The 13,413-nt window shown below is 41.4% G+C and overlaps 1 protein-coding gene across 3 annotated transcripts in view; it reads right to left on the reverse strand.

Annotated features, from left to right (window-relative positions):
• Positions 1-841: 841 nt before the first annotated feature.
• Positions 842-13,413, reverse strand: part of ppp2r3a (protein phosphatase 2, regulatory subunit B'', alpha) — a 421,139-nt gene continuing 408,567 nt past the window's right edge. For all 3 annotated transcript variants that reach the window (XM_041173201.1, XM_041173211.1, XM_041173221.1), the window contains 6 exons: positions 12,871-12,919; positions 11,592-11,681; positions 9,761-9,936; positions 6,319-6,437; positions 4,671-4,777; positions 842-1,046 (listed from right to left, as the gene is read on the reverse strand). In XM_041173201.1, coding sequence (XP_041029135.1) covers positions 953-1,046; positions 4,671-4,777; positions 6,319-6,437; positions 9,761-9,936; positions 11,592-11,681; positions 12,871-12,919 — 635 coding nt within the window. In that variant the 3' untranslated portion in view covers positions 842-952. The remainder of the gene's footprint in view (positions 1,047-4,670; positions 4,778-6,318; positions 6,438-9,760; positions 9,937-11,591; positions 11,682-12,870; positions 12,920-13,413) is intronic.

A 13,413-nucleotide genomic window follows, 5' to 3' on the forward strand; every position in this document is an offset into this window, starting at 1 on the left:
GTAACAGCAATTGGAGTGCATCAGAGGTGTAGACTCAACGATCAGGCAAATATTTGAATGGAATAGCAAGTGGAAGCAAGCAGTACAGGTGCCTAACAAGAGTCTAAGGTACAGGCTCAGTCAGGAAGGTCTCTTGGGGATGCTTGTGCATAGTGCAAGCTATTGATTGGCTCTTAGAGAAAAAAATGCATTTTTAAATTTGTAGAAACTACCATAAATGAGAAAATATAGTACATGTAAGGAAAATGGAAAATTAGCCATCTCCTTTATGCCAACCATATCAGAGTTCAGGTTGGTCTAATTCTGTGCACTTCATTACATATTGCCAGAATGATGGAGCTAGCCCTTTGGGGATGTTTTACTATGTTAAAGAGCTTTATAAATGCAAAACGTTTTGGCGTTCCTGCAGACAACCAGCCCATCATTTTATCCAGCTGGGTCTTTAAGTCAGGCTTCTCAGCTCATTCAGCTACACTGTCTTTGGATAGTGAGAGTAAATTTTTAAAAATCACAGCGTGTGAGTACTAATAGGAGGAAAGGAACTTTACCAAGCCTTGATAAGGCACTGAGTAAAGGGCGGTTCATACTGGAAAGAAGATGACCCTGAATGTGAACAAAAAGAAAAATTCAGAGGAATTAGAAAAACAAGCAATAACTAAACATGGACAAATGCAGCAGTGGGCAGCTAGTAGGAATCCATATACATAACACTGCATTTTAAGACATATTGCACAAACAGACAGTATTTTTGATTTTGAATAAATCATTGCACACAGTAAGCATGTACTTCTTTTGTTCTGATATAAAATCTAGCATAATCTCTTCAACAAAAAAAACAAAAAAAGATATAAACAATTTATTTTCTCTACATGTCTGACCGGGTAGTGGTCAGTCCTTAAAGTTGGTGTCTACTGGTCACTCTGACTGTCCAGCAGCTGAGCTAGCTTTGAATTTATGTCGGAAGGTCAGAAATGACAAGTTTGTCCATCTTGTTGCTGAGTTCTGGGGTGGATAGTTCATCTGATTCATAGTCTTCCTCAAATGAGCTGCAAGGAAGAAGCAAAAGAATGTACCAGAATCCAATCAAAACCTACCGCTGTTTAAAAACTGTGATTGTTTTATCAGTCACCACAGAATTAAATAAGGGTCAGTTTTAATCCTGCACACCAGGCAGAAACTGAGCATCGAAATGGATGAAGCAAATTATCTCCCCAATCCCACTTCTTCCCCATGGATTGTAATTTTGACCTGTTCTTTTCACTTAAAGACTTGTGATTTTTTGGAACTCTCTTCTCCAGAGAGCTCCAGATGCTCAATTGTTGAGTAAATTCAAGACAGAGATTAGTAGATTTTTGGGCACCATGGGAATGTAGGGATTTGGGGTTGATGCCTGAAGGTGAAGTTCAGGTAGAAAATCAGCCTTCATTGTTTTGGAAGGCATATCCGACTTGGAGTGCTGAATGGCCTATTCCTGCACATGAGGGCATGTGTTCTCATGATGCCTGCTGCAAGGCAGGGGAGTCCTTCTTCAACGATGTAGATCGGGCTCTTATCATGTCAACTTTAACTCGAGGTCGGTGTGGGGAAGCCAATGTGGCTTTGCTGGGGACCAGCTTGGGGGCACGTGATCCAGGCCCAGAAGAGGCCCGGAAAGGCACTTAATATTTTTGAGTTTCTTTGTGGGCCAGGAGAAGCAAGATGTGTCCTCCGAGCACATGGAAACTTTGGGCCTCTCTTGCCTTAGAAACTCTCCCAGGACACCCTCCCACCTTCCCTTCTAGCAGTTACTTATCACGAACTGTTCTTTCAGCCACCAGCAATGTTATCTTGCTGTGTAAAATCCTGCTCCTACTAACCTGCCAGCAAGCCCTTCCAACCAGGATTAGGCAGGAGGCTGATGGGGTGCACGTGTAAGTGAAGCTCAGGAATTAAAATCTCCAGAGGGCTGGATGGTGTCATGTCTGCAGGACTCCCATCAGGAGTTAAAATCAAAACTAGAATCCTTTGCTTTTTTTTTGAAAAAGAAAAATTCTCTCCTTTCGAGCAGGCACTAACTTTATGCAGTATTGTTCCAAGGGCATTTTTCAGTACATCATCCTAGTAACCATTCATTACATGTATTAGCAGGGTATTTAACCTTGGGGACACTTCTTGTCTTCACCCGATGCAGGGAAATGCTAAACCATATTCATATTTGCTTAAATCACCTTTGATCCACAAGTCTTGCATATATAAATCTTTGTATAGGCCTGCAGGGAATCTGAACTGCAGAGCCCTTGTCCATTTGTCTGTATGCTGGGCTGTAATGGATATTTGTTGCTGACCTGGGAGTGCTTGATGCTGACACTGGGTGTCCAAAATGGGAAGGTTTTGCATTTCCTAGTCCTAACGTCCTTTACCTTGGTGAGCTCAAACAAAATTCAGCTTTGCAGTAAGACATACGTATCATTCTACCCTGCAGGAAGGAAGGCAACATTGATGGGATGAATGGTCTTTCTATTGCTGTAAGATTCTATGATTCTATCATCTTGCTTTCCTCAATGGGCTGTGCCATGTTCTATATCTCTCCCCTCCTCCTATCATTCCCCTCCCCTCTCCTATCCTACCCGTAGTTTCCACACTGGTAGTTTTACAAATTTTTCACATTTTCTCATCTGGTTGAAATTTATGAAATTACACTCGAGTTTATAAACAGGACTAATTACTGTGCTGATTGTAGGGGACCTACAGATCTGCACTATGATGTAGATTCTCTGGGCAGAACATAATGGCCACTAATGAAAGGAATTCAATTTGTTTTTTTCTGATTGAGTAACAAAACCCTCATTATTGAGGAAGGGATTCTGCTTTCGCAATGTCTCTATTTCAACAACAGGTGGCAGCACTCTGACATTAACACTTCGATTCACAGCAGTAACTTGCCTCTGCAACAGCCTTATTATTATATTACATGGTAATCGTAGCACAGAAATATGTTAATCTCTTTATTACTTCGCATCTGCAAACTGAAAGTCAATCTTTGGAATGGTAATTTCAATTTTTATACTTTAAACTGGCTTCCCTAGATTTGTCAATTATGAGTTCTGCAAGTGACCTTAATTAACATTAGGTGGCGCTACTTTTAGTTAAAAACACTAATCTACATAAGGCTAAGTTTTGGTTAAAAATAACCCTATAGTTTAATTCTGAATCACTCTTGACAGTACTATGAAGCGGATATAGGAGCAGAAGCAGGGGCAGGTCAATCACCATTAAAGTGCTAACTTAAGCAACATCATGTTTACAAATGGTCCATTAGTGCACATGCCATGAGATTGGTTCTGATAACACCATTTTGAAAAAGCTTAATGTGACACTATTCTATCAGCCTGTTTTATCTGCTTGTGCACACAATAATTCATGACCCCTGAGCCCATGTTCTGAGTCGTCCAAACAACTGCTGAGCTTCAATTTTTACTGAGATCGTTGCCACAGCATTTGGGGCCATTTCTGGTGATTCCTCCCCAGCATTCCACCTAAACTACAGTAGCTGCAGTTCAACAGCATGGTTGGGCTAAATGTGAAGAAACTGAATAATCATTAGTGATTGTTCCTCCACTTTGCCCTTACCACAATTGTTTTCAAAGGAGTTGTTGTCCTTCAAATTTTCTCCTCATCTGTCCTGCGCACAGACTGCGCTATTTGGTCCAAGTAACCAGGCTCTATATTTGGTCCCTGAGAGTAAGTGCCGGCAGGCTATTTGATCACGGCTAATCCTCTTCTGACAGAAAGTCCATGCAAACTCTCTTTCCACAACAATCACTGGATGTTAATACTTGTTGCTCTTTCCTCACCTAATGGCGTTGAAGCCAAGTTGGTGACCCTAATGCACAAACCAAGGATTAATCCTGAGACTTTCTTGACCTGTCAATCTCAGTTATACCTGAGGCAGTTCACTGAGCCATCAAGATGCTAAAAATACATATTTTTAACAGACTAGTTCGAGTACTATCAAGTGGATATAGTGCTATAGATTTTGCAGATACTGAGTAACATGTAGGTCACATTATCTGTTTTACTTTGGATAATCTTGTTTGAACTAATTTCCTGGCCAATAAAAACAATTATTTATATATAGCATCGAAGTAAACAAATTATTTTTTCTCCAGGTAATATACTGCGTAATCAAAGTGATGAATCCTCTGACTATCAGATATTGTACAAGGTCTTACTGATAGTTATGCTAAATCAGATGCGAGAATTTCTGTGCTCATTTGAACAAAAAGACCTTGATATTTTAACATTTTTGGCTTAATGGACACACAATCTGGGCCCTGAAGGTTCTCAGAGACTCTGTCCCTCTCCTGTCGTTATTTAGGCAGAACATTCCTGAGGAAACTATGTAAATGGCTATCTCTGCACCATTTCCAACAGTATCCACTGTTCTTCCACTGCAGTTATGGAAGGAGACCAACAAAATCCATGCAGGACATCAGGGACCTCGTATGGTTTTTTAAAATTGAGAATCCTTGTGAAGAACCAAGGGGGTTTGATCCACCGTGGTCCTGTTGTTGTAGTCAGGAAACGTGTCCAATCGAAGACCCAAAAACAATGAACTGAGGCCACTGGTGAACTATTAACTATGCTGCATGGTAAAAATAAATGTCTAATGTCACTTTGCAGCTGCTTACCCTTCCTGTAACTGCTCATTGGCTGATTCCTCAGCAACCAAAATCTCATATTCTTCAGCTGCGTACTTGTCCCAGTCGGAAGGCTCTGGACCTTCACTGTCAATATCCTACAAGACACCAAAAACAATGGTCAGCAAGAATGTGGTGACTTCAATCTTCATTTTTTTATATATATTTAAAATGGATTCCTTATCCAAATCTACAAGGCCAAAAATTCACACAAGTCAAATAGCCCTTAAATTACTGAAGTTTTAATCCCACTTGAAATTTCAGATAACTATATCTTTGAATCTTTGAGTTAGAAAAAAGCATGTACACTTTAACCAGCAAGATATAAGACATCATTAACTACGTAGGGGTATAAATTTGACCTGGGTGCTATTGTATTAGTTACTTGTTATACCCTTTGCCCAATATTCAATTCAAGCAATGTCAATGGGTCTGAATATCGGACATGGCGTTTAATGGTTGACCACTGATATTGCCCGTCTGCACCGCCACACACATTGAATTTATACTCCTTAGAGTGAAAGGTATAGGAGAATTTTCTCCGTGTTGAGCGGGCCGGTGTCGGGCGGGCCGGTCTGGAGCGGGTGCAAAGCCGATCGCCACCCACGATCGGTTCTGCGCCACCATTTTAAGGCAGCAATTAAGGCCCACCCAGCTCAGGGCTACCTGTGCGGGCTGGGGAGGAGGGAGAGTCGGGGCCTGTGAACACAGAGCTGCCTCAGGGAGATTAATTTCATTATCAAAATTTGAAAATTGTCACATGAGCTGGGACATGTTTATGAATTTTCTTGAAACATTTTACTGAATTAATAAACCCTTCATGAAACCTCATCCCGCCCGTGGATGAGGTTCCATGAGAAATGCGAAGGCCGCCTGGGCTCTTCACCTGCCCGCCAACCTTAAGGTTGGATGGGCAGCCCTGACAATTACTTCAATTAGATTATTAACAGCCTTAACAAGCCTTTGTCAGTTCGGTGGGCACGAGCCGACTCTGGTGTGCGCCCGCTGAACTGAAGATTGGAATGACGTGCGGTAACATCGGACACATGCCCGACGTCACCGTGTGTCATTTTATGCATCGGTGGACGAGGCCCACCCCCGCACACCGAATAGAAAATTCTGGCCATAGTTTTGAAGGTGTGATGTTTACAGTCCTTTCTTTTCTCTGTTGTTGACAAGCATTTGAAAACTCCATTGTCTCTATTCGAAAAACCTTCCTCAGCAGAAAAGGATTTGATCGAGTTGAATTAAATAGTTAATCAAAATGCTGATCAATTCTAGACAAACAAAATCAATCCATGGTAAAAACAGAGTATATTGCAGGATGTTCTGTATAGTGTTGGTTTATGTTCCACTTGTATCCTCTATTTTTACCCTTTCAATTTTCCAGCTTGTTCCAGGTTCTAATATGTGGTTCTAAGGGTGCATACCCTCCTCTCGATGGATATATTAATATTATAAGATATTTGACTTTGCAGTTTATTTTGAGACTGACACACCCCATCACTGTTAGATTGGCACATTCAGGTCAGAGGCAGCCCTGACACATAGACCCATTAACTCTGCCTTAAACTGAAAGTAAATGTTTCAGCTCCTGTGCTGTTAAACGACACTGCTTGTCTGCCCCATCTTTGATTACCTTTTGTACAGCAAATGGATCCCTCTGCTCGTGGTCCAGATACTTCTCCAAGTTGAAGCAGGTATCATAAAAAATATGAGCCATTCTGCATCGCTTTAGATCCCGCATGGTTATTTTACCTGAAATGAAGAACAGGAATAAAAGTAAATGATGAAGACAAGAACTAAAATTGCAAATGTCATTTCATAGACAAATTATTTGCTGTCACTTCCCAACTTGGTCCTGCCTATTTTAACCTGTTGTTCAGAAATTTGCCAACAAACCAGGTTGCTGAAAATATGGATTTGCTGTGTGTGTATTTGGGTGGAATAATGGGAGGATTTAGGAGGAGAATGTCCTTTATCATGTGTAAACTCTGACAGAAAATGTCAGAAGGCTGTTGAACTAAGGCAATTATCACAGCCGTGCCTATTCTTGGCCTCATCCACTGTCCACATATGCGTCTCCAACATTGCTGATCTTTGGATGGTGGTCAGCAGTAGGGACCATGTTGATTTTTCATTGTAAGCGCGATATCAGCCATCTCAATTTTTCTGCTTCCCTCACTGGCTCTAAGCTACCTTCTTGGAGCATTCCAATTCTCTCACGTCAAACCCTAATGTTGCTACTAATCCTGCTGACAATGGTGGTGCTGATGTCATTTGGTGACCCAACCTCCACACAGTTCTGTTGAAGGGTCATGAGGAGTCGAAACGTCAACTTTGTTCTTCTCCGCCGATGCTGCTAGACCTGCTGAGTTTTTCCAGGTATTTCTGTTTTTGAACAGGATTTCCTTGGTTGACTCATTGGGTAGAATTTTCGGCTCGGTGAGCAGGGACGAGGCCTGCTCACCGAGGCGTAAGGTGACGAGGGGTGATGTCGGGCATGCGTCCTGACGTCACCGTGAGTCATTTAGATTTTCAGTTTGGCCTGTTAAGGCCATTAATTAATTAATTAAGGCTATTGAGAAAGCTGCCCGTCCAACCTTAAGGTTAGCGGGCCAGCGAAGAGCCCAGGCGGCCTTCGCATTTTTCATAGAACCTCATCCACAGGCAGGATGAGGTTTCAAAAAGGGTTTATTAAATTAAATACATTTTTTCATTAAAGTTCATTGACATGCCCCAGCTCATGTGACACTGTCACATGAGGGGACATGTCTTAAATTTTTTTTTTCTTCATTAAAACTTTTAAAACTTAAAACTTATCTCCCTTAGGCCCAAAACACTCCTTCCAAGTGAAATGACGATTTACATGTTTTTTTCAGTTTAGCATACTATATTCGCTGCTCACAATGTGGTCTCCTCTACACCGGGGAGAACAAGTGCAAATTGGGTACCATTTTGCAAAATATCTCTGTTCAGGCTGCAAGCATGACCTTGAGCTTCTGGCCACCTGCCACTTTAATTCTCTGCCCCTCTCTTATTCTGATCTCTCTGCCCTCAGATTCTTCACTGTTCCAATGAAGCTCAACATAAGCTTGAGGAACAGCACCTCAGGTTTCAATTTACAGCCTCTGGACTCAACATTCAGTTCAAAAATTGCAGACCATAACGACTGACCCACTGGGGAGAATTTTCTCCCCGTCGGGGGAGTTGGGCGGGAGCAGCCACGATCGGCTGCACGCCACCATTTTAGGTGGGCGGGCCAATTAAGACCCACCCAGCGTGACGCGCACCCGGAAGCGGGTGGGCAAGGGGAGTAGGCTGAGTCAGGGCCTGCTCTCTTTTGCGCATGTGCACGAAAGTGTGCAGAAATCTCCTTGAGGCAAAGAGCTGCCTCAGGGAGAGTAGTTTGAGTTTCAAAAATTTTAATAAAGAAAAAAAAAGTTAGGACATGTCTCCTCATGTGAAAGTGTCACATGAGCTGGGACATGTCTACGATTTTTAATGAGTCCTTATTTCACTTATAAATCATTCATGAAACCTCATCCCACCTGTGGATGAGGTTTCATGAAAAATGGGAAAGCCGCCTGGGCTCTTTGCCTGCCCGCCAACCTTAAGGTTGGACAGGCAGCTATGTTAAGTGGTTTAATTAGGTTTTAAATGGCCTTAATAGGCCTTTGACAATTCGGCAGGCGCGCAGCCGTCTCTGGTGTGCGCCCACCAAACTGAAGATTGGAATGACATGCAGTGACGTTGGGACGCACACCTGACACCACCGCGCGTCAGTTTGCGTGTTGGTGAGTGGGCCCCGCCCCTGCTAGCCGAGCCAAAGATTCTGGCCATAATTTTGGATGCAGCTGTTGCTGATGATTCTGTTATAAATGGAGTTCTAAAAAGTGGGATCAATGTTACATTTGCAGTCTGTGCTGAAGACAAATTCTTCCTTATTTTCATATCATCTGTTGGTATGGTAAAACAATGGTTACATTAATGGAATAGTAAACCCAGTGGTCGTAAGTTCAGATCCCGCCAAGGTAATTTATGAAATTTTATTGAATAAATATATTAATCAAAAGACCATTGTTGGATTATTGTAAGACTTCAACTGATTCGCAAATACCCTTGAGGGAAAGGAAATTGCGATCCAGTCTGACTCCAGTCCACACCATGTGGTTGATGCCTGTGTCAGTGTCGCCCACATCTCAAATACAAACAAAAAAAGTTGTTCACCTTTCCTCCATCTCTCTCTTTAAGGTGTTGACTCATGAGATTTGTTCCCACAGGTGTTAGCCATCTTCATTTGCTTCATCAAAGCAGCCATTCCTCAGGTGCTTAAATAATAAGTACTAACCATGGGGGAGGTGGGGGAAACTAAGACAAATGGTTGAATCTACACAGAATAAGCTTTCTGGTTATCAATGACCAGTTGTTAAAACATTGATTTAAGAGCAGGCTTACTATCCCAAAAGTTGAGCGCTCTTGACAACTCCCTGAAAGGGCAATATAGTCTTCTCAAAGATACAAAGCAAAAGAGCACAATACTTATCTGCTATAAGGCATGGATATTCTTAGTTCCTCTCCAATGAACTAACATTTAGATTGTTTAGAAATAAAAATTGAACTCAAAAATTATTGTGAGTGGTGTTATCTTCAAGTGCTTGATGTACTTTCAACAAATTCCAATCTCTGCTATTTTAGCAGAGGCAGTAACTTGTTTATTTTAAAATAGCAGAGGCAGAATCAGCATAGTGTGATACAAGGGTAATATATTTTAAAATAGCAGAGAGGTGTGTGATACAAGGGTGCCAAATTTTAAAATAGCAGAGAGCAAGGAGTATGATGCAGGATGCTAATTGTTCATTGCCATTTCCAGGTTAGTCGTTGCCTGTTCTCATAAGAGCTGATTTTGATTTCCAGCATCCCAAGTGGAGGTGGACATCAATAGGGAGCACATCTTGAAAATTGCATATGCACAATCCATGGCTTTTGACCATTAATTTTCTGAAATGTGCTTTCTTGCTCCCTGCTGGAAGAACTGGATTGGGGAATCACTCTTGTAATATGTTACTACATTTATTTACCTTCACATTCCGGTTTCACTAAATCCAACAGCTGACAGAGGAGGTCATGGAATGGCAATGGCTCAATGCCCATTCCTTCCATGCGTTCACATTGTTCTTCATAGAAGTACTCTAGCTCATACATAGAGAGTACTCCATCCCCATCAATGTCCATGGCCCGAAACCAGTACTCCATGCTAAAAAAGGGAACCAAATGCTTATTACTTTACAATTATTATCCATGAAAAATAATAAAAAAGGATAAATTACTGACAATTAGCAAAAAATAACCTTTGCCCTGCTGTGAATCACAATCATATACTTGTCCTGAGCTTCAAACTTTGAGCAAGGAATTGCATTTCTGGCAATTCAAGGTGATTTAATCTTTAGTAAATATTAATTTTTTTTAGGTCGCAACCCCTCACACAATTACTGAAAGTGCTTTGTCTATTTTGTACCAGTCTGTGGTCTTTTAGAAAATGAATGACTAGATGTAAGGCTAAGATGCCCATGACCCCTGGGTGACCGAGGATAACATATTATAAATCACCCCTAAGTCATTTCCTGGTTAACAAAGGGCACTTATAGTGCAATCCTCATTTATTGCTTGATAGAATCTTGCAAAGCAACCTGAGCTTTATTTTGAAAAAGCTGGAGATCACATGTGTTAAAGCGCTGGTAGATCAATTATTAAGAGAAAACACTGCACTTCTCCTGATATAATCTTGTGTATAAAACTTTCAAAATGAAAACCAGAACCATAAATGGCTTGTCCTTACAGAACAAGAACTTTGAATTCCTCCAAAAAGATTCCTGTTGCAGCCACTGATTCTTACCTCTTATAACAGATATTGTAGTTATTGTAGATATTGTAGAAACACTCACTCTATTGATGAAGAACAGGTTTGCTATACCTGCTACACAGATGAAATCTTCTCCCACATGGGCCGCTAATCAGGCACTAAAGGGGAGCCATCAATGAAGTGTTTCATTTTACATTTTCCTTATTGTTAAACCTTCCGCTCTCTGCGTCTCCTGGTTCTCCCTCTCTCTCCCAGTTCCCCCCGACTCCACTCAGCTTGAAAAATTTAAATGTACAGCTGACAGCACTTCATGGGCTGATGGTGGCCAAAATCGTGGCCCCACCAGCTATAATCCTTATGGCTCTTCTCTGCATTGCCTTCATGGATTGAATTTTCTCTTTTGTGTTGGTGACAGTACTCAAGCTGCATTCTGACTGTGGCACTGTACAATTTGGCGCGATACCTTCGGGCTAATCCTCAACTGAATTAGTAGTAAAATATAGCATGCTGTTCACCTTATTTACTGCTGCATCGCAATGATTTAACACCTTAACGAACAAATCTGCTAAACCACCCTCAAATCGGGGAAATAGGGACAGGCAATTCAAGCCTTGCCAGTGATGCCCACATTCTGAGAATGAATAAAATAAGAGAGAGTGGTGGTCTTCAATTTTTCTGCTGACATTAGGTTTCAATTTAATTCATATTTCACACAGGGTGGTGACTCACTGGTTTGCATGCAAGCTTTTCTTCACAGTTACCTGATTTCGGCACAGTATTGGGGAAATGCTGAAGAGGGAGAGAAAACTGTCAAAAGAGCCAAGCAATGGGGCATTACAACAGTATCCAGATTCACATAGCTTACCTGCCCTCTCACCTGGTGAATGGTGAAAGCAGATCTAGAAGAAGGAAGAGTGGATTCTACAGAAGTGCAGCTGTCCACTGCTGACAGGGGCATTTAGATTATGCTGCAGAACAGGGGGTAAGGTTCACGTATAAAGTGACAGAGGGGGTGGAATTGCCGTTCACAATCTCATTAGAAAAACTACCTGGTGGGATTCTTCTTATCTTCTTCAGAAAGCAGAAACCAGACAAAATCAGCATAGCTCATCCGACCTTCTTTCTGTACACAGTTACCCCTGAAAATGGAGGTGTTATATTGACCAGATTAGAGCAGAAAGAATTCTTTTTCAAATGACAAATGGCAAATGGGCTTAACAAAAATACTAAACTCTCCAATGCGTGCAAAGCTAATTGAAGGTCATGTTTCATGACTAGCCAGCAGACCCGCATGCTCTGCCCACATTGTGGTTGGGGAAGGAGAGCCAGATCACTGCCTTGTGTGGACATACTGACTGCCAGGCAAATTGGGCGTCTTTCCCAGTGTTGCCAAAATTTCTCATTTCTATTCTGACGAAGCCCATCACTTTATTTGGGAGGCAGTGGTATGATTTGATTTCCTTTGTCAGTGATAACTTTTAAGTCAGGGCGGTAGGTAGCACAATATTGTAAAACTCTGCCTCTCTTTTTAAAGTCCTCACATAAATCAGTGAAACTGCACTGTGTAAAGCAAGTGTATATATTCTAAATGTATTTGTGTGGAAACTCTTTGTCCATTATTTTAAATAAGTTAACGCCTCTGTTAAAATAAGCATATGAGAAATAGGAGCATGAGTAGGCCATTCAGCCCATTAGTCATGCTATTCTACACAATCATGCTGATCTTCTACCTCAATTCCACCTTTCCCCATTATTCCCATGTCCCGTAATTCCCTTAGTATCCAAAAATGTATCGGTCTCGGTCTTGAATATATTTAATGACAGCACAGCCCTCTGGAGTTGAGATTCACAACCCTTTGAGTGAAGAAATTTCATCTCATCTCAGTCCTAAATGACCAACCCCTTATTCTGAGTCTGTGACCCTCTAGTTCTGGACACTCCAGCCAGGGGAAACCACCTCCCTGCATCTACTCTATCAAGCCCTTTATGAGTTTCATATCCTTCAATGAGATTATCTCTCATTCTTCTAAATTCCAGGGAATATAGTGCCAGTCTACCTCAAACTCTCCTCATAGGACAAACCCTTATCCCAGGAATCAGTCTAGTGAACCTTTGTTGCACTCCCTCCAACACTAGTATATCCTTCCTTAGGTAAATAAAAGAGTTAATGCCTCCCTTCAACTAGAGAGAGGAGTTTGCTACCAGTGTGTTAATCCTAACTGTCTGCTCATATATAAAATACCACTTCACCCCAGAAACATTTCCACTTCTAAATCAATTTTATGGAAAACATTTTCAGTTATATAAAAATTAAGATCTTTGACGTACCTTGTGACTGCTCCAGAGAATATCCTTTCAATAATTCTATTCGAGATAGCTGTGGAGAAAGAAATAAAGTAAAAGTGGAACATCTCATATTCCAAATATGACTCTGCAAGTGAGGATGGATATTAAATACTGAGGCTCTGCACACAGGCTGAGAGATTGAAAAACATCACATTACAACTGCTTTTGCCAACATATGCTACCCAGTGGTTAGTTGGGTGTCGGAAGTTGGAGAGGATAGGCTACAGAACATTCACACCTGCATTGTAAATCTTGTACAGATGCAAGAAAATTTATGTGGGGCTACTCAGTAGAACAGGTTAAAATTGGAATAAATGATTCCTGGTGGTGATTTTAACTGTCCACCCATTGGTTTCTGCTGCTGGGTGGGGTGGGGAATAAGATGAAAATTGCCTCATATGTTACACACATTTGTGATGTAAGCACATCCATAATAATGATAATGTGACCCAATGGGGGTAATATTATTAACAAAGGGCTGAATTTTACGTCCTGTGGGGCAAGCACATACTTGGCCCGATCGGG

Source organism: Carcharodon carcharias, chromosome 2 (genome assembly GCF_017639515.1).
Source record: "Carcharodon carcharias isolate sCarCar2 chromosome 2, sCarCar2.pri, whole genome shotgun sequence".
Lineage (NCBI taxonomy): Eukaryota > Metazoa > Chordata > Chondrichthyes > Lamniformes > Lamnidae > Carcharodon > Carcharodon carcharias.